General features: G+C 38.7%; 1 protein-coding gene across 7 annotated transcripts in view; it reads left to right on the top strand.

The window, feature by feature from the left end:
- The window catches only part of cita (citron rho-interacting serine/threonine kinase a), a 42,926-nt gene that overhangs the window by 1,240 nt on the left and 21,089 nt on the right, over positions 1 to 20,597 (top strand). For 4 of the 7 annotated variants that reach the window (XM_032549687.1, XM_032549684.1, XM_032549685.1 and 1 more), the window contains exons 4-22: positions 215 to 390; positions 2,260 to 2,361; positions 5,813 to 5,955; positions 6,233 to 6,326; positions 7,422 to 7,628; positions 7,730 to 7,883; positions 8,920 to 9,109; positions 13,922 to 14,027; positions 14,623 to 14,766; positions 14,928 to 15,047; positions 15,709 to 15,879; positions 16,371 to 16,424; positions 16,512 to 16,565; positions 16,808 to 16,948; positions 17,895 to 18,023; positions 18,397 to 18,492; positions 18,711 to 18,827; positions 19,316 to 19,425; positions 19,663 to 19,837. In XM_032549687.1, coding sequence (XP_032405578.1) covers positions 215 to 390; positions 2,260 to 2,361; positions 5,813 to 5,955; positions 6,233 to 6,326; positions 7,422 to 7,628; positions 7,730 to 7,883; positions 8,920 to 9,109; positions 13,922 to 14,027; positions 14,623 to 14,766; positions 14,928 to 15,047; positions 15,709 to 15,879; positions 16,371 to 16,424; positions 16,512 to 16,565; positions 16,808 to 16,948; positions 17,895 to 18,023; positions 18,397 to 18,492; positions 18,711 to 18,827; positions 19,316 to 19,425; positions 19,663 to 19,837 — 2,483 coding nt within the window. The remainder of the gene's footprint in view (positions 1 to 214; positions 391 to 2,259; positions 2,362 to 5,812; positions 5,956 to 6,232; positions 6,327 to 7,421; positions 7,629 to 7,729; positions 7,884 to 8,919; positions 9,110 to 13,921; positions 14,028 to 14,622; positions 14,767 to 14,927; positions 15,048 to 15,708; positions 15,880 to 16,370; positions 16,425 to 16,511; positions 16,566 to 16,807; positions 16,949 to 17,894; positions 18,024 to 18,396; positions 18,493 to 18,710; positions 18,828 to 19,315; positions 19,426 to 19,662; positions 19,838 to 20,597) is intronic. The other 3 variants (XM_032549688.1, XM_032549686.1, XM_032549683.1) reach the window with 1 other exon arrangement.

Below are 20,597 nucleotides of genomic sequence, written 5' to 3'. Positions count from 1 at the left end.
CTACAATTGGATCTCGTCTTGTCATGATTTGAGTAACATGTAGGTAATAAAACCCAGTTGAGTAAATATTTTGTACATGATTGGCTAGAACATTGTTTTAAAAAAACTACTTGGAAAAGTATGGGATTTTGAGATTAGATATATGTAGGAACCCTAAATATATCATAATGAACACGTTTTTCTTGCTTACATCCAATGCTTGTCTCCCTAACAGTTTCTGAGACCGTCTCCGAGCTGCGTGCCCTGCAGCCAGCGGTTCATGACTTTGAGCTATGTGCAGTGGTCGGCCGTGGTCGCTTTGCTGAAGTTCGAGTAGTTCGAGAAAAAGCCACCGGCGATGTTTGTGCACTGAAAACGATGAACAAGGCCGTGCTACGTACTCAAGAAAATGTAAGTCACCCTTGTTTGACTCACCCAAAAAATATGTGGCAAGCTTGCAAAATTTAGACAATACTTTTGAGAAAATTTAGTGAAGAATAACACTATCCCTGCATTGACATTGTTCTTAGTATACTTAATATTCTTAAGCTGCACTGTCAGAAACATCCACAGGGGAGCGCTGTAAGGCTGAATAACATTAAAAAAAGTCTGGGTATGGTATTTCACAGCTGTGGTCCCTGGCATATGACTAATGGAACAGATTTCTGTCAGAACAGTACATGAGCAATGTCAGGAAGTGATAATAAGGGAGCAACTAACTGCATGATTTTGAATGAATGAGTAATTATTTCTTTATGCCACATGGAACCAATTTGTTTACAATAAATTATATTTTTAGGATGAAAAGAACATAAAGTGAAGGAAATTGATATAATTTACAAGTATGATATCTTGAACAGTGAAGTGGTTTTTGAGCAACAAGGGTCATTTGTACTTTATATTTAATTTCCCTTTAGGATTAAAGTATTTTTAATTGAATTGAATACTTACAGTATGTTCTTTTTTCAAAATCCATCCATCTTCGAAAGCTGCTTTGTAAATGAACCGGCCACTCTCACCATACTGACCCGTTCTGTCACTACGTGTCACATTCACTCGTTGGCACAAAATTTCACACAGTGATTCACAGATCAGTGGGCAACAATGAGTTCTGTGTGGCATGGGGGAAGCTGGAATGAAACTTATAGCCTCTTAATTTCCAGACTACTCTAGCCTATTTAGTAGCCTTTGTCCTGTTGAAATCTGAGAAGTGGAGTCTATCCTATTATAAAACTAAATGCAACAAAATTCTGTTAAAGTATAATGGCAAATATCAGGTCTTAGGATGATTGATAATAGTGTGTTATTTCCTCTAATGATCTTCTTTGTGTTTTCTAAGTTGAAGATAAGTACTAGGAACTAGGCACTAAGGTTTCCTTCATTACATGCAGAGTGCTGTGAAAAAGGATTTACCTCTTTCTAGATTTCTTGTCATACTTACATGTTTCAAACAAGTTATTTTTGGCACCTGTTGAACATAGTCTGACGTTAATCTGGTTATGTTAATCAGATAACTAAAGTGACTAAAATAGGTTGTAGCATCAAAAACATAATATAAATGCAGCCTCTCTGTCAACATGGGCTAATAGCATTCATGGGATAATTCCTACACTAATTAAAAAGAACAAAAAAAAAAACCCAGTCTCACATTTCCTAAACAGGATTTTTTTGACTGAAAGAATGTCATACCATCAGTCAAACATGGAGGTGATTGTGTGACGGTCTTGGTCTGCTTTCCTGCTTCAGTTTCTGTATAACTTGCCATATATGATGCAACCAAAAATTTGGCTCTCTAGCAGAATACCCCGAAGAAGAAGAAGAATTTTTGACCTTAAGTTGAAGTACGCTTTTGTTAAATCAGATCTTAGTGACAACCTCAGAATAGCACAAAGAAAAATACCCAGCAAAATAAAGGTTGTGGAGTAGCTCATTCAAACTGTGGATTAAGATCAAATTGAGAGACCATGGTGTGATCTTGAATAGGCTTGAAAACCCCCTACTGCTGCTGAATTAAAACAATTTTTGAAAGAAGAGGGGGCCAAATTCCTCCAGAGATGTGAAAGGCTCAGGAACGCTAGATGCTGATTAGTGTTGCCATGGGTGACACAACCCTGTATTAGGTTTTTTACAAGTTGTGACCAAGTTGTTTTGGACAGCTTTTCCTTTAATAAATGAAATCATCTGAAAGCTGTTTTTTGTATTTGTTCACAAAGTACAAGTTTGGTAATGTGAAACATTTAAGTTGACATACTGTATGTCTATCCTTTTACTTCTTTACAGGTTGTTTTTCATGAGGAGGAACGGAGGATTCTGGCTCTGAATAGTAGTCCATGGATTCCACAGCTTCTTTATGCCTTTCAGGATAAAGATCACGTCTACCTGGTGAGACTGTAGCATGTTTAATAAGCCAAGGGTTAAGGCGTTTCCTAAGTGCTGTAGCTTAACTGTGGTTGTCTGGTGGTCAAGTTGCTCCACTAGAAGAATGTAGCCCAGTTGAGATGTTTTGTGCCGTTGATCTATGGGGTAAGCTCAGCCGAGTGCATACTGACTTAGTGTGTGAACGGATGGGGATAGCATAGGGCCTGTTATATATAGATTTAGGACAAAGCTAGTACTGAACTTTGTTTGGGAACATTGTCCTGTGTCCAACTCGCAAGCTTTTAATCCGAACTGTAAACCTCTGAAGTAAGTACACAGGAACTACAAGAGGAGTTTTACAATTCATTGTGAAACACGCTTAACAATTACATTGACATGGCCACTCCAAAATCTGCGCCGTTAGGCTCGGCTTACAGAAAATTCAGATGAGACATAGAAAGACATTTTGATGTCTTTCTACATCAAAATGAGACTTAAATCCTTATTAGCTGTGAAGCATGGTGTTGGTAGAATCATGAGATTTGTCTGTTTGGCAACCTGCAGTATACTGGTCTATGCACACAATTTGTTGTTTTAGGAGGCTGATGGTTTTAAACCCAAATAAAAATGGTTTATTTAAATGATTTAAATAGGCCATCCATAAACTTCAAAAATACTTTAATCCTATTTAAAACTTGAGACTTTCAGGTCCCTGCCAGTATCCCACCCACTGCTGCATATTTAAACTGTGTCTAAATATGCAGCCAAAATTGTATCAGAAGCTCACTGATGGCTACAAAAAATGTGGGGTTTCCCATCTATGCCCAAATGGGCATTCACATACATTTTATTAGAGGATGAAAGTCAAATTTTCAACCTGTATGTATATTTTTTACTCTGTGTGGGTTAGAAAAAGTCAACAAAATCAAAGTGCTGCACTATATTCTGTATTTATATAAAAAAATTGAAATCTTGCATTATTTCAAGTTCAAATCCTGCCAACCTATTATCATTTGGGTTTTTTGTTCATTCGGCTAGGATAAATCGGAACCATGTTGCTAGGAAAAAAAAGGTAGCTGTTGAAATTTTTTTTCTTTTTTTGCTCATTTTTCTGCTAAGATCAGACATGACACTGAATCATCTTCTTAGACAGGTTGCTTTCTGTTCCTAAATGACTTTTAAATCTTGGTAAGTGGTTTAATAATTTAGAAAGGGGGAAAGAGTCAGCTACAAAGACTAGGCTTAAACATTTAGTAAAGCATGTGCAAGACCTCCAGAAATCCTTTTAACCCCCTCTTGTGATTAATGACATGACTCATGCTATTCTCTTCTTCAGTGCATCAGTCTGGCAAAGTGTGACTGGTTGTCTTTTTGGTTTGATGTATTCCTTTTTGGCCAGTAAAAACACAGGACTTTTTATGTTTTTTTTGTTTTTTTTTTTACATCTCCAGGGTTTATTTAGATACAGTGAAGGAAACTTTTCTACAAAAATTGTTCTTCTGTCAGCCTCTAAAGCGACCTTTTTTTTTATTTTCTCCTACACAAAACACAATCTTTGTTTGTGTTGACCCCACACTGACTGAGGTTGAAGGAAAAATGATTTTAAGCTGTACATTACATAGTGAGGTTTTTTTCTGCTTCCCCCTTATATATCTTGCTTCATGCCCCCTGCGTGTCAATCTCAATTCTTCTTCATCGCCGTTTCACTCCCCCTCTTTCCCACCATGCACACTAACTGAGCATGGACAAAAATACAAAGCATCCATCTTTATCCGTGTGTCAGAGAGGCTCCCAGTCTCTCTGTTGCTAGGTAACACTAGAGAATGCTCCTGTTCATTCAGACTCTCAGACCATTCATGCGCCAGGGGCTCTCGCCTGTTAAGTGTGTGTGTTGAAGGAACCGAATAGCTCCAATCAACTTGACCAGTTTCTTTCTCCTCAAGGTGCAGAAGACTGCCAAAATAATCTTCAGTTATTTGTGTTTTCAGATAAAATGTATGCAAATATCGAGTGAGATATAATTCCTGGCATGTTGGCTTCGCTGGATGGGTGTTATTTAACGCTTTGATCACAGCAATACACACTGCACAGGGATTTTGCGGGTATTCTTGGTCTATTTTTAGCAATGCTTTGACTGCGGTATCAGAGATAAATCTGTAATAGTATCCGCTCCTTACATAAGGAATTTATAATGAGGAGAAATACCCTATGAGCTTAATCTGAATATAGCTTTGATGTGAGCTCAGATGAATCATATGTGATCCAACACTTATTGCTGTCTCATATAGATGATAAATATTCAGTGAATGAAATCAGCCAATTTGCATTTGATCGGCTCAAAATCAACAGCACAATAAATGTTTTGTGTTTACGAAATACATCCTAATTTAAAACTCCCACTGGTTTGTCTGTAAATATGACACAGCTCTTTCTTTCTTTCTTTCTTTCTTTCTTTCTTTCTTTCTTTCTTTCTTTCTTTCTTTCTTTCTTTCTAGTTTTGTTAAAAAAGAAAAAATCAGATAAAATTTTGGGACATGTGCTTGGATACATGTCCCAAAATCAGTTCTAATTTCTGTTTAGTTGATGCATCTCAGAGTATATTTGAGATATACTCTCAAATATACTGTATATATATACTATATATACAGTATATATATACACAGTATATATATATATATATATATATATATATATATATATATATATATATATATATATATATTCTGAAAACATGACATGTGTGACATGCTTGTTGAATACTAGAATGGCAATATGAGTCATGATTAACCCATTTTCCCCCTCATTGCTCCTTTTCTTTGCCATCATCTCACCAAAACTCATTCATTAACAGGCAGGTGTACAATGACTACAATGTTACATGCATACCAAAAAAAAAACAAACAAAAATATCTGGTGCAACTGCCAATGTGCAATTTACAGCAGTTAAAACCACCAATCTGTGACAGGGTAGCTAGATGGTACAACAATAAATTAGTTTAAAAAGAAAAATTAAAACTAGTTATCAAATTTATTAAGAAGTAAAGTAAAAGTTGGAAGAAAAGATTGTTTAAAACCATTGCTTGTGCAATAGATAGCTCTGTAACATGTCCATGAGGGTAGTTGTTTATAGTCTCCAAACAGAATATGGAATGGATCCTTCAGTATTTTTTTTGCCTGTTTAATCACAGTGCTGTTTCATGCTATAAATCAAGTGTGGGCATATAAGAAAGTGAAAGTCCATCAGCGTGGCCAAATATGTTATTAACAAGCAAAACGGATGGACCCTGAAATATTATATACTACCAAATATTAGATGCAAGTAGTTCTCAGTGTTGCACACTTTGAAATTGCGGCTGGGATTCGATATATTGTCTAGTTCTAAAATGTTATGTTGTATTTTATTGCATCATATTTTATTTGTGTTCTATTATTATGTTCTTTTCTATCGACTTTGTCTGTCTGTGTGTGTCTTGAGGCCATGGAGTACTTGCCGGGCGGTGACCTGATGTCTCTGCTGAACCGATACGAGGATCAATTTGACGAGTCAATGGCTCAGTTTTATTTGGCTGAGTTGGTAGAAGCCATTCAGGCAGTCCACCAGCTGGGTTACGTCCACAGGTTAGACACTCGAAGCCATATCCATCTCTTTACTGCTTTCCCTCCAGTATGTGGTAAAGGAGGAGCCACTAGAGTTTCTGAGTTGGTGTTGCTACTTTGTTTTTCACTAAATTGGTTTTGATGTCCGAGTCAGACAACATAAAGTATAAAAAAAAACAATGCTGATGTTTCCTAATGTGCTCCATTAAACTTAGAGTAGCTGACATGTTAAAGTACTGAGGCATCAAAAAGCTTTTTAAAAGCAGTATCAAATGTCCTATAAAATATTTCCTTACAGAGATGTCAAACCAGAGAACATTCTCATCGACCGGACTGGTCACATTAAGCTCGCCGATTTTGGATCAGCTGCCAAGTTGACTGCAAACAAAACCGTAAGTAGATTACACGGTTTTGACTTCGGTGTTATTAACAGTGACATCACTGAAATAAGTTGGTTGAATGAGATCTTGCAATTTGATAACGTTGAGTAAAGGTTTCCTAGTATTACTTCTAAGTTTAAAAACGTCTGGATAACTTTGCCATATGGAGTTTCAAAGCAACTTTGACTGACTTTATCAAGATGGAAATATTTCCAAACATACTAATTGGTCTGTAAGTACAAGAAAAATATAGTATCGTCTTTTTTAGCTGGCTGACTGGCAGTGGGCAGCATCCTGCAGCAGAGAAAGTGCTGCATTAAAGTCCTTACTCTGAATCTTATTCAAAGAAATTTTAGCTGTGCCAAACGTATAAAGTGGAGTTTAGTTTGATTTGAGTTTGACTTTTTTCTTTCTTCTATTTTCTAAAAGAAGTCTAATAATGTCATGGTGTGTTTTTTTGTTTTCTGGTAAACTGTAATTCTTTAATTATTAAATGTTGAATGTGCAGTCATAAAAAAGATTGATTTTTTGATAAATCTTGACCAGTTTAAATTCAGGTTTAAATGAATGTGTGCTGCTTTATAACTGAGTGTAAAATTCCAAATAAAACACCAATGCTTCAGTTTGCTTTTTGGGGGGGAAGGATTTAATAAAGGTGCTGAAGTACACAAATTGTGTTGTTAAGGAATAGGTAGTTTGTCTAGGACACTCCATTGCTAAATTGACAAGTCAAAGCAAAATGGATTTTGAAGTAAAGGTCAGGTACCACAAAAAGAGTGGTACCACACTACACTTTAGCATTGTGTTGTTTCATTATTTGTGGAACGGATGGATGATGAGGCTTAACTGCGATTCAGGCAGGTTCCGAATTAAGTTTGAACTCGAATGTAAAGAATTTAAATCAAAATGTTGAAACTATAAATTTGTGACCATATAGAATTGTGCATTGAACTGTATAGTAATCCTGTAAACCACATTAGCGGTACGATTGAAAAATTTTGCGGCTTTTAAACTATTTTGTATTTATTTCTTTTTTTAATACCTTGGTTTGTTTTAATACTGGTAACCCGCAGTTGTCCATTTGAAGTATTTTATAAATGTTTCCAGGTAGCTACTGCCACAGTACCTGTTGGTACACAGGACTTTCTGTCCCCAGAGGTCCTGACAGTCATAAACGGCGGCTCTCAGAGCACCTACGGGGTTGAGTGCGACTGGTGGTCCCTTGGCATTATTGCATACGAGATGATCTATGCCAAGTCGCCTTTTTCTGATGCCACATCTACCAAGACCATCAACAACATTCTCAATTTTCAGGTATGTCTGGTACGGTGATCATTTAAAGAAAAAAATAATTCTAGTCATTGTATTATTCAAGTAATGAATAATTGTTGAATGCCCATGTCCTTTGCCTCCAGCGTTACTTAAAGTTTCCAGAAGAGCCTCATGCCAGTAAGCAGTTTGTTGACTTGGTGCGGAGCTTGCTGTGTGGAGCGAGAGAGCGTCTGGGCTACCAGGGACTGCGGTGTCACGCCTTCTTCTCAAATGTAGACTGGAACAACTTAAGACAAGGTGGGGGGAATCCCCTCCTTCTGACACTTTATTTTCAGCCTCGTAGTAATGATATGAACAAATGCTTAGTCTCTATAGGTGTGTTATGTGCTTCTGGATGTATGCAAGCAACAAAGGGTAATTGCATTATGAAAGGCGTTTTCAGTTGTAAAATAATTAGGCTCTGTGAGCCGTTGGCAGCGGGCCAGTTCCTTCTGTAGGAGAGAAAATGGGAGGGAGGCTGACGGTGAAGATCTGCAACTCATCTGCTTCTTAACAGACGCAGCACAAATCCTGTATGCAGGCTACACCAGCAGGCTTTCCGTGGCGGAAGCACACGCCTGATGATTTAACATCATTGTTTTTGTTCAGTTCGACAGCGTCAGCTGAGCAGCTTCTGGAAAGCACAACTCTAACCCTTGAAGAAATATTTTCTGTCAGACATGCCTGACCAGTATCCCAGTTTACTGGTTAAGTACACTTGTTGGAAGCAAACTGGGCTTTTTTTGCTCATCAGAGCTGATGTGTTCATTAAATTTTCCTGTCATATATTTTCTTTTGAAAGATTTCCCCTTTGCAAGTAGTATTTATGATAGACTTTTGAAAACTGAAAAGTGTTGATTATTTTACAAAAAAAAATTATACACCTTTATACAATTTGGGGAAAAAAATCTGTTCTTGATATAAAACACTGTTTAAGAAGTACCTCATGTTTGCATGTTTGCATTGGATATTCGGTCCTTGTTTATTGACAGTTCAACACAGAAGGAGCTTTTTGCTTCAGCTGTGACTCCAGCTGATTAGCTCGCTCTGCTGCAGTGAGGGAGAGCGAGCGAGCATGTGTATGAAAGGAGGAGAGAGGAGGAGGGAGGAACACAGGCAGCATGTGCATCAACGCGCGACTTGCCGCACTCTAGGCTCCCACCGCTCTGCTCCTCCTCCCTTCCTTTCTCTTTCCTTTCTCCTTGTGTTGTTCTTTTAAACATAATTTTTTACTACCTTTTTTTTTTCTTGCCCTCTCCTGTTCCCTCCTCTCTCGTCCTTTTTACTCTCGTAGTTCCACCGCCTTTCGTTCCTGCGTTGCATGCTGAGGATGACACCTCTAATTTTGAGGAGCCGGAGCAGGCTGCCCCCTGGCCAGCCTCAGCAACCCAGCGAGGAGCTGTGCCAGCAGGCTTCCGGGGCCAGGATCTGCCCTTTCTAGGCTGGTTCTTCAGCAGAGCATTAACAGCATTGGCCAAATCTGAGTAAGTGCTACCTGTTTACCAATATGCTTTGGTCTTCCCTTTCCTTTTAATTCACAGTGAATCCACAGTAATCATCATTTCCTTTGCATATGCCTCCTGCAACATCTTTGTTGTTCCCCCATACTAACACTGGCTCCTTTGCTGCTGTTGGGCTTCATAATATGCTGGTAGCCCTCTTCCAGGTGACCCAGCACTGTGGCCTGGGCAGCTGGTCTTGTCTATGTCAATAGTTTTCTGCCTGTTGGGGCTTAAAATTATTTTGTCCATTTGATGTTTAAAACAAGAACGGAAGCAGAGCTAATTTCTGATGTTTCTTTCTCCTGATTTCTATTTTTCTTTCTTTTTTGTGTGTTTTGCGACCACACATGGTTGATCCGATGCGTAGGCAGATAAAATAAATGAACCAGAGGATGCTGGGCTGCGTTATCTTTCCATGAACACTGATTGGTATGCGGCTGAGTGTGTCAATGAGGTTTGCTGAGACGTGGAACCCCACACACAGGCACACTCCCACCGTCGCTGCTGTTGTTGTGGTTTCACCGTTTCCCTGTGAGACATAATGAGCTCCTGACTTTAACAGCCTAAGCTTGGGAATGTAATTTATCTTTATGGTATTTGGCTTCTTAACCTCTGATAATAAAGCAGGAGGATGGGTTTCAATTCTCTAGCCCCCTCCCTGGGCCGGTGCTCTCACCGGTTAATGGTGCTGGAGAGACTGCGGATCATGACAGCAGCAGCAGCAACAGAAAGGGAAGAAAAAGCGTTAGCAGATTAGACAGAAAAAAAAGGCTGAGAGCTCAGATTGGGGGAGAAAATCTATTTCTATGGTTACTACCGTGATGTTTTTTTTCTCCCCTCTTCAGCCCCCACCCCCATCTTTACCAGTCTTATCTCCTCCTCTTGTTTTCTCCCTCTTCTAATGTCTCTGTCCCTTGCTGTTAACATAACATCACTCATCTGCTAGAGCTTTTTAACTGAAGCCAGTCATTTTGTTTGCGGCGTTTGACAAAGAGAAGCCCAGAACCCTAACAATCTTTTGGTATCGTGTGGGTGCATACATATGCATGTCCACAATCTTCATTGCAATTCCAAAAAAAGGGACAGGGAAATAAGCCAAGTGTCGGGCATAATGAAATGCTAATCATGTGTTTGGGGTTTCCAGTCATGATTTATTTGCTTTTCATTCTTTTTGACCTTGATTGCCCGACTCCTCATTAGGAAAACTCTACAACAAAAATCTCCTCCATAGCTTGCCTCATATTTCTGAGAAGCCTTCTGTTGCCTGCTGCCAAGAAATCATTGTTACATTTCATTATATTCTATGCTCATCGGTGTATCTGTAATGAGTTTGGTTTGAAGAGTTTCTCTTGTCTACTGATGATTGTGATTGACTAGAGTAGAGTAGAAAGTCTTTCTGGTCTGTCATCCAACACTTGGGTTCGGAGTATGATACGTTGACAGCTCCTTATTAGAATTCCCTGAATGATGCCAGATGGCTGGCAGGGTGTAAAAGTTTTATTCAAAGTCTCCAGAGGATAAGTTATATTCATTTAGCTGACCATTTCACTCTCGTCCAAATCTGTAACATGGTGTAAGGTTACTCTTTAGTGAGCTTTGTTGGCAGCTAATGCCCACAGTTTTGGAGAAATCTGCTGAGGACGGTTGGAAGCTTTGATATCCTATCATTTAGTGGAGCTTTCAGACTTACCTCTTAGCACCAGTTGCCCCACTTGAATATTATAGGGGGAGGAAGTAAAACTCCTTTATGCTTCCTCCCTCCTTGTTGGCCTTTAGTAAACCTTTCAAAACAGAAAAGAAAAGAAAAATAGAGACTAAATACCTGCTACATTTAATGTTAGTTCTTATTGAACTAGAAAGGGCTGCAAAATACATTGCAAGTATATCATCATCACAATACAAGTGTGTGTAATATTCATATCACAAGGGACTGTCACAGCTGTAGATGTTCACATTGGATGCAAATGACATTGCCCAAAATGTTAAAGGTCACACAGGGTGATAGACACACAGATGTGCAGCCCTAGCACAGAATGTTATATCTTCATACAACATAAGCGGACTAAGCTGAAATTGGACTTTAGTTAGTCAGGCTGTCTGCTCAGGTAGCAACTCTGCAGGCAGCTTTTTAACAAGCATGTTGATCGTAGCTTCCTAGCAGGTACTTTACCTATGGCATTGGCTGGTTCTCCTTCAGTTTTTGTACCACGGTCTTCTGTGTTTTTCACAGCCAGAGATTTCTCCAACCTGCTAAATGCCTATTAGCCGACTTTATTCAGTCGGCAGATAGGCAATGTGTAGCAACAGGTGAAGGAGGGCCTTTACTTCAATACTGTGTACTTCATGCAGCCAGAAAAACCTCTAACTGTTTCTGACAATATTTTCTGACATCTCATTTTAAGGACTTGAAACAGTATAAATGCTAAAATGGAAAGTTGTTGTGGTTTTTAATCATAAAACCTTAGTATACCTTGATTTTAGTATAAATGCTAAAATGGAAAGTTGTTGTGGTTTTTAATCATAAAACCTTAGTATACCTTGATATTGTTTGCCAGATCAGTCCTGATCCTTGGTTTGGAGATCTTATGTATTTCACTCATTAATTCAAAATTTTCTGTAAGAAATGCTCTTTTATTATATAGACATTTAGAAGTAACAATTTTGAAAGTATAAAATGAGAGTTTAATTTAAATGAAGCAATCCTGTTCCTCATCATCTATGTTCATAAATAAGGTAAAATATTGGTAATATTGGTAAAATATGACTGATTTTTGCCACCAGATGATGCGTGCTTTTATGGACAGGTGTTGTTTAGACTGTTTTGCTTAGTAAAAAAAAAAAGGCAAATGATAAGAAATTTGCATAAAACTGATTTCCAAGACACAATTTCCCGACTATTGCTTTCTTGATCCTGATTTCTAGCTGTTGTTAGAACCTTGTGGCTTTACGTGGATTTACTTTATATTCATATTTCTCTTACGTCATAAATATATTCCGTGTATACACCAGATCAATGCTAATAAGCCTTAAACATGCATACCTTCCTCCTGTTCCTGTCTTTTATTGATTCCCCTCAGTAATGCGGTCTGCACTGAGTCCTCATTTATTTTTCAGGCACAGTTCAAAGAAATGACAACCACCATGTTCTTTACAGAGGGATCTAATATTTTCTCTCCTGTACATTTTTTTGTATTCTTTTTTTTTTTTTCTTTTCTCTTCTGCCTACAATATGTTAGAGCCGTATAGAGTTTGTACTCATACTCATTTTCAATGTGCGGGAAGGAGTCTGAATGTTATGAGAATGATATCCGTCTTCCTTTTGACGTTTTGTCACTTGTATGAAAGATGGATAGAAAAACAATAGACGCCAACCCTGAAAACCGCAACTGGATAGCTTTTTAATCACTACAGTGTTTTCTCCACACAGCCTCTTTTAACTATTCAACTAAACCGCAGTGAGATAAGTGAATTCCTAACATAATTGTGTTGGCTGCTTGTTTGCTTTCGGTTTTAATCAGGATTCCCATGAAATAAATGACTGATGTGGCGTTTCAGTCTTTATATAGCACAGCTCAATGTGAGTGGGTGGGGGATTCTTCTTTATATAATGTAGTGTATGCTCCATGTATTGATATGTTTCAAGGGGATCTCTCCTCACTGCAGCAAGCACAGAGAGCAGGGATTGCTTTTGTGGTGTTATTTTTAACACTGTGACTCAGGCTGAGTCAACTTTGTCAAAGATCCTTTTGCTGTGTTTGTAAACTCATTCATAAAGGCTTGTTAATTTATTCCAAAGCTGTTTTGTCTCCAGCACAGCAGATTAAACCACATCAACTGTGTGCTCTTAATACTCCAAAGCAAACAAATCAGAAAGGATAAAAAATGTTAAACTCACTACAATGTTAAAGATGGATAGACCCATGATAAACAACAACACAATCAAAATTCTCTGTCACATTATTTAGTCAGAGAAAGAGGAAATATTTCCATGCCTGCATTTCTCTTTATTTTTCTTCTCTGCAGTTTGTTTTTGTACTGAATAAACCATATTGAATAGAAAATAGATGATATTCTCTCCTCTGAAAGGCTTTCATGCATCTCACCCAAACTGTTGGCAGGAGTGTTATTGTTGGACTAGATGTGCCTCTAAATAGAAAGAACTGATTCAAGGCAAACTTTGATGTTTATTTCTGATGGTGGGTTTTGTGTCTGCATTATAATTTTTATTACAGCATTATAAAGCTTTCTGTAGGTCACATACCAAATTTAAATATAAACACAAACATACTTGTCAAAAGTTGAATATCAGTTAAAGTTTATTTAAACCTTTAAAATTTATAATCGAGCAAAATGTAATATAAATTGTATATCTATACGTTTTATCCCCTAGGGTAATACCAGAATATTTATTTTTTTTCCTCAGGAAAACAACGTAAAATGCATTAGCATGCATTGAACCACACAATCCAGTATATTGGTTGTTCCTGTAGTAAAATAATTTAATTAGGAGGATTGACTTTTGATTGTTTTAGAGGTTCCAACCGGCAACTCGCAGGTTACAAGATGAAGCCCTACCTCCTGAGCCACTGCCACCCCTCAGTTTATTTTGTGTTTATCCACCCGTGTTTACCTATTGGGCCGATAATGATATGCTAAGAAAGGACTAAAATCGGACAATACCGATGTTATTGCCGATATATCATGCTACTATTGCAGTGTGTTTTGCAGCTAGTTTGAAGGATCTGTGTATTTCTTCAGTCCACTAAGGACTCCCTTGATATGCTGTTATTTCAGGTCAGTGTCTGCAGGCCTCAACTCACCTGCTAAGACCAACTCTATGGAAAAGAAGCTTCATCTGAAAAGCAAAGAATTACAGGAAACTCAAGACAAATGCCATAAGGTAGGAGAGCAAAGACACGTTTTTATGTTTCATCACAGTTCATTGTCACTAAAGCATTCATTCATTCTCAACCGAGATTTGTTAAATAAAGCTTTCTTTCCAGAACTGTATTGTAAGCATCCTCTAAAAAGAAATTTCATGCGAACCAAAGCGACTAATTCCTTATTGGAAACTGTAAAATTTTGTTTGCACATTTTGGATTTTGAACAAAATCGACCCAACAATGTGGGTTTTATTACCAGACTCGTTGTGTTTATTCTGGCAGACTGGCTTAACACAGATCATAGAAGCTTATGTTTGTGCTTCAATAAGCCAAGATAATCTTTTTGTTTGTACAACATCACAGCTTTGTAATTTGCGGCATTCACGGTGGTGCGATGGGTCAGAGTAATCGCTCATAATCTGAATCAGAATAAGCTTTACCGGCCAAGTGCGAGTCGGCATACGAACATATTGCTGCTCATTTTTGTAATTTTCATTCAGCGTATGGTCACGTTTCACAGTCTGAGCATAAAACCATGGTTTCTTTCTTTATTGCTTTAAATTTTCAACCTTCGCTTGAAGGCGTGGAATAACGTGTCTTCTTTGCGTTAAGATGGAGCAAGAAATCTCCAGGTTCCAGCGTAAAATGACTGACCTGGAGTCAGTGCTCCACCAGAAGGATGTGGAGCTGAAGGCGTCCGAGACGCAGAGAAGCATCCTGGAGCAAGACCTCGCCACCTACATTACTGAGTGCAGTGTGAGTCATACTACCAGCTCATTCAGATGTGTTGGTAGGCTGCCGGAGAACGTTTGAATGTGCTGTTGTTAAAGGGGTGATTGCTCATTCAGACATCTGTGCAGCTTTTACACCACCGACTGTGTTGATTGGACCTTGTGTTTGCATGCATGTGTCTGCAGAGCCTGAAGCGGAGCTTGGAGGAGGCACGCGTCGAGGTCTCCAGAGAGGACGATAAGGCCATGCAGCTGCTGCACGACATAAGAGAACAGAGCAACAAGCTGCAAGAAATTAAGGAACAAGTATGTCAAGGGGGAGGAAGAAAAAAAAAGGTTTCATTTTCCCACTCACAACATTGGAATCTTTTCCAAGTCTACTGTAAACTTTCAGGGTTTATTTTAAGCCATATTTGATAGCAGAGTGAGTGAGGAAGCAGTGAGATATTTCCCCCTCTGTGTGTCTGTTACACAGACGGGGCTTCCCCTCTGGGTGGCCGACACTCATAAAGGTCATCAGAGCAGATGGCATCCCTGCAAGGTTCAAAACATGAGCAATTGACCAAGAGGTTCTCCCAGCCACCATACAGGGGGCAGGGGGACACCCAGTAATTACACTGGCTTGAACACACCAAGTCTTCATCAGACTTAACAGATCATCAGATGCATGTAAAATATGCAGAGGCAAACCACAAATAACTACAATCTGAATCCATATAGATGTTCCATTAGTAAATCAGCTGTCTTTCACTGTCGTAAATTTATGGAAATCAATTGTTCATAAATTAACGTTTGGACTCTGCCCCGCTTGAAATGATCCCATTATTTTATTTCTTTTTTTATTAGAAAACAAATCTGAAAAAAGGAATGATCTCAGGACCCATTGAAATTTATTTTTTTTAACGAAATGAACATTCACATCTTCAACTCCCCTCGTTATTATTCACCACCGTGTGCTGCTCCTCAGGAGTACCACGCCCAGCTGGAGGAGATGCAAGTGACCATCAGGCAGCTGGAAGAAGACCTTTCAGCTGCAAGGCGTCGCAGCGACCTCTACGAAGCCGAGCTGAGAGACTCCAGGCAAACAAGCGAAGAACTTAAACGAAAAGCAGTGGAATACCAGCAAAGAATCCAAAAGGTTTATTTACTTTTTTATCAAAGCAAACTAGATCTGTAGATTATCAAAAGCATCCTCATTTTTAAATCCTTGTTTTCCCTTCAGTTATTTGCACAACTTTATGTTATACCCATTATATCAAACTACTGTTTGATATTTGCTTATTGTGCAAATGAAACAATCCAAATTAAATGAAGGTCTTCATCGTGTCGAGCATTGGAGCAAAACTGCAGATCCATGGTGTTTGCTTTTCCCCCAGTGCTTGAAAGCTCTTGGATTAATTCAATATAAACTAAAAGTAGTTTATAAGAACAAAACTACACTACTGTATTGATAGTTGTGGATATATTTCTGCTGGGTAATAAATATAGACATTCAAATGATAAATTTCACTAAAATCCACCTATGAAATAACACAAGCTTTGTATTTCTCAGAAGTCCATCATTTAACAGTAAGCTGTGTTCTCAGTGAGGAAATGTTGACTAACCTGTCTAGGGTTATTCGTTTTCAGGCTAAAGAGCAGGGAAAAGCTGAAGTGGAGGAGCTTCTTTCCAAACTTGAGAAGGTAAATGAGGAATCAGGCTGCTGTTTATTTTTGCAACTCTACAGTTATCAAATTTGATCAGTAAATTCACTCTTTGCTTTCTTGTAGACCAACTCTGAACAGCAGGTGAAAATCCAAGAGCTCCAAGACAAACTGTCTAAGGTAAATTTACCTGTATTGTTTCCCTTTTCTGAAACAAAGAACACGTTTGTGGCACTCTGCAAAAATGTAGGGATGCAAGCAGCTTTGTCCGATTTGCAGTGTGCTGTAGAACTCAGTTTATTCACATGAGTAGCTTTTAGTTTCTTTTTTCTTCGACCTCCATGGGTAAGGTTTGGACGAGCACATCAAGATGCTTGTCTTGGGACACATTAGCAGCCTTTGACCTTCTGATTTTTCCCCAGGCAGTGAAAGCGAGCACAGAAGCCACGGAGCTGCTGCAGAATGTCCGACAGGCCAAAGAGCGACTGGAGCGGGATCTGGAGCGCCTGCGGGGGAAAACCGACTCCAGTGATACTTTAAAGCGACGTCTGAGAGAGACGGAGGTACCAGCCTAAATCTGTATGAACTACACAGTGCCAAGCATTACTTGGTTGGAGAAGGCGAGCAACAGTCAGAAAGGAAAGCTGAAAGCCATTTGAGAACTCTTGAGGAGGTGCAGAGATTGACAGGCCAGGTTGAGGAATCTAGAAAGATGAAAAGCCAGCTGCTGTTTACTCCACAAAGCTGGCATGTTTTGATTAGTGACTAGAAGAAGTCATAAAAAACATAAAACATAAAAACTCCTAGCGGCCGTAAGCCATTTAGAGCCACGGCAAACATGGCAGAAGATTTTCTAGCCAGATAGGATGATTATGGTCTTTCAAGGTTTGTGTGTTGGTCTCTTATCCCAATTGGAATATAACAAAGTTTCTGTTTGTATTATGACGAGTTGTGAAAAAGTTCAACTGGTCTTTAAACCTTTCCAAGGCAGTGTATTAAGGTAGATATGGACTTAGAATTTTATCACAGTATTTTATGATACCATTTATTCTTTTTTTTATCTAACTTCAAGGCACAGCTTTTGTAGCGCCACAAACACAAATACTGTTTGGAAAACATTCCTATTTGAAATGGGCTTCTTCAAGACGCCACTTACAGAAGTGTGATTTATATCACTAAACTGCACATTGGGACTAATCCTATTTTAGAACTTACTGACTTCTCCACTATGGAACAAAGAGCGGACAAAATAGTAAAAATAACATTTTAGTGATTTTTTTAGTTTTTTTTTTTTTACAGTAGCTGAAATTTATCATAAGTCAAAATTCTTTTCATGACAAAACATTTTTGAAGATAAATGGTAGATAGCATGATAAATTCCCACTGTTACGCTGCATAACAAGTTTCTTCCACTGTTTTATTTTTTTGTTTACTTTACATTCTTCTGTGTCATCATCACTACTTTTCTGTGCACTTACTTTTTCTGCTGGATTCTTCTTGTCGTGTAAGCAGGAGGGCAGGAAGACCCTGGAAAACCAAGTAAAGAGGCTGGAGATGGTCGAGCGTCGGGAGAATAAGCTGAAAGATGACATTCAGACCAAATCTCAGCAGATCCAGCAGATGGCCGAAAAGATCCTGGTGGGAGAGCCTTAGATTAAAGCTCATTAATACTCTTCACTACTCCACCCTTAATTTCCCCACTGCCCTACGCCTTCTACCCTTCTAACCCCATAATGGTCAAGGCTCAGTCATTAATGGATGTAGGAAATGGACGTAGGGAGCCGACGCTCGCAGATAGTTTGAAAAGATTTGGTGTTACATTTATGGATTTTACCATTTTCAGCATGAACAGGCACCGCTACAGTCAGCTTGTGGATTTCCAGCTTTTTAATGCAAGTTTTTTTCTTTGTTTTATTTCTCCTGTAATTTTGAGTGAGAGTGGATTTATTAGTTGATTGCTCTGTCTTAATTGTTACTGCCGATTTTATTATAATGTTCATAATTTCCCCAGGAACTGGAGGAGAACCTGAGGGATGCCCAGTCAACGGCTCAGAGGATGGAAACTCAGCTGGTTCAGAAGGAGAGGCTTTATGAAGATAAGATCAAGGTGGGTCAGAAAATCCTCTTCTTTTCAGGTCTAAAATTTTCAATTAATGTCGCCGTCACATGTTTTACAGCAAAACCTGACAATGCTCTATTTATAGTTTCCACCCCAGGTTTCATAGTTAAACCATAAAGTATGTCTTGTAGCGGGTTATAAAATAAGCGTGAGCATCTCTGATGTAATCTGACTAGTCTCCTATTTTCCGGCTCTGACTGATCCAGGTCCTGGAGTCCCAGATGAAGGCAGACATGTCTGAGAAGGAGAGCCTCGAGGCAAAAAGGGCACAGCAGGAGGAGGAGTCTAGAGAGAATTGCAAACTAATCAGCGAACAGAAAGCTGTAAGACAACAAAATCTTTCTCTAATTTTTTATTGAAGTGGATTCAGAAGTCACTTATGTCTGCTTAGTTAAGACCTACATGTGCTTAACTTACCTATTTGGGAACATCTAATGATTTGGTTGTAAGATTATGTCTTCAGATATTTAACTTGGTTAATTTTTTATCGCCGTTTAGCTGGATTGACAAGTTAATTGGCAGAATGGTTCTTGTTGCTCAACACAGCCCGGGTTTAAGTTTTAATCTCGTTAATGTGTTAGCCTGGAAGCCGTTAAGAAGCTTCCCCAGATCGTCAACTGCTAAATGGACTCAAATAGGATTTTGTAAATGTTTAACATTATGCTAACTTTAAACAAAAATGTGCTGGCTAATTATCTGCTGTTATTCTTCTATGACTTTTATACACAAACTGATCAAGAAACCTATTGGGTGAGTGGGTTTGTCAGATGCTGATGGGCTGGGAGTTAATTGCATCCCTGCTCTACTGCAGACCATCAATGCCATGGATTCCAAGATGAAGAACCTGGAGCAGCGCATCGCTGAGCTGTCCGAAGCTAACAAGCTGGCTGCCAACAGTAGCATCTACACCCAGAAGAATATGTGAGTGAACAAAGCGTCCAGTACATTCTGTTCTCCCGGAGATTTTTACTCCGGTGTCTTCACTAGTATACACCTAAACAATGCTGGACTTTATCATTTCAAATATTGAACTCTGAATTATCATTTGAGAATTTTTGCTATGTTTTTTTTTTTTTTTTTTTTTTGAAAGACATTTTTCTTAAGAAATGAGTCAACCAAATAAATAATAGCCACATTCGTGTTTCCTTTTCTTGGCAGGAAAGCCCAGGAGGAGATGATCTCAGAACTTCGTCAGCAAAAGTTTTACTTGGAGTCTCAAGCAGGCAAGCTGGAGGCTCAGAATGCCAAACTGGAGGAGCACTTGGAGAAAATGAGTCAGCAGGAGCAAACCAGGAGAAGCCGGCTGATGGAGCTGGAGAGTCGGCTGCGGGAGGTAAGGCAACAGGAGGCAAAACGGTGCTAAATCTGTAAGCTCAAGATTAAGTCATTCACTTAAACCAGGACAGAATCCAGCCTTGCATCATGACAGGATTAAGGAGCTGATCAGCTAGTCTGCTTCTGTAGCTTTCATGTAAATGTAGCAATAGATAAAAGTCTAGAAAGAAATCCGTACTGTAAAAAAATCAGTTTTATTGGCCAGATTTTAACAAATGAGGAAGGAATAAAAATCAAACAAAACTGGTTTGATTTTTGGGGAGACTGGTTTGTGAGATACACGTACAAATAGTACAAGCAGTACTCTCCTAAAATGTTACATTTGTCCTACACTGAGATATGTATCCTAATACTCAGCTGTTTATTTTTCTGTACAGTTTGATAAAAAGGTCGCTAATTAGTCTCCTCCTCTTTTTGAGAGCTTGTCTGTAGATGTTGCTGACGGACAGCCTGCTGTCATGTTTCTGCCTTCTCGCACTCTACTGAGACACGATACACAGCCTGGCACTAAATACTCACCTCGCTGTCCTTTAGCTTGCAGACAGATTTCCTCTGCCCTCTCTCAGAGGAAACTGTAGGATTCTAGTCTGGAAAAGATTTTTGTCGCTGAATTCTGACGTTCCGATTTTGTAACGTTCTGACCCACCAATAGGGATTTTAGAGGATTACTTTTTAGGAACTATATTTAAAAGAATTTAAAATATTTCTTAGCCTTTTCTTCTTTTATTTATTTAAATTATTAGCAGAGTCAGTATCCA

This window comes from Xiphophorus hellerii, chromosome 20 (assembly GCF_003331165.1).
Source record: "Xiphophorus hellerii strain 12219 chromosome 20, Xiphophorus_hellerii-4.1, whole genome shotgun sequence".
NCBI classification, from domain to species: Eukaryota; Metazoa; Chordata; class Actinopteri; order Cyprinodontiformes; family Poeciliidae; genus Xiphophorus; species Xiphophorus hellerii.
The sequence above is the reverse complement of the archived record's forward strand: the minus strand, read 5'-3'. Positions and strand labels throughout refer to the sequence as shown.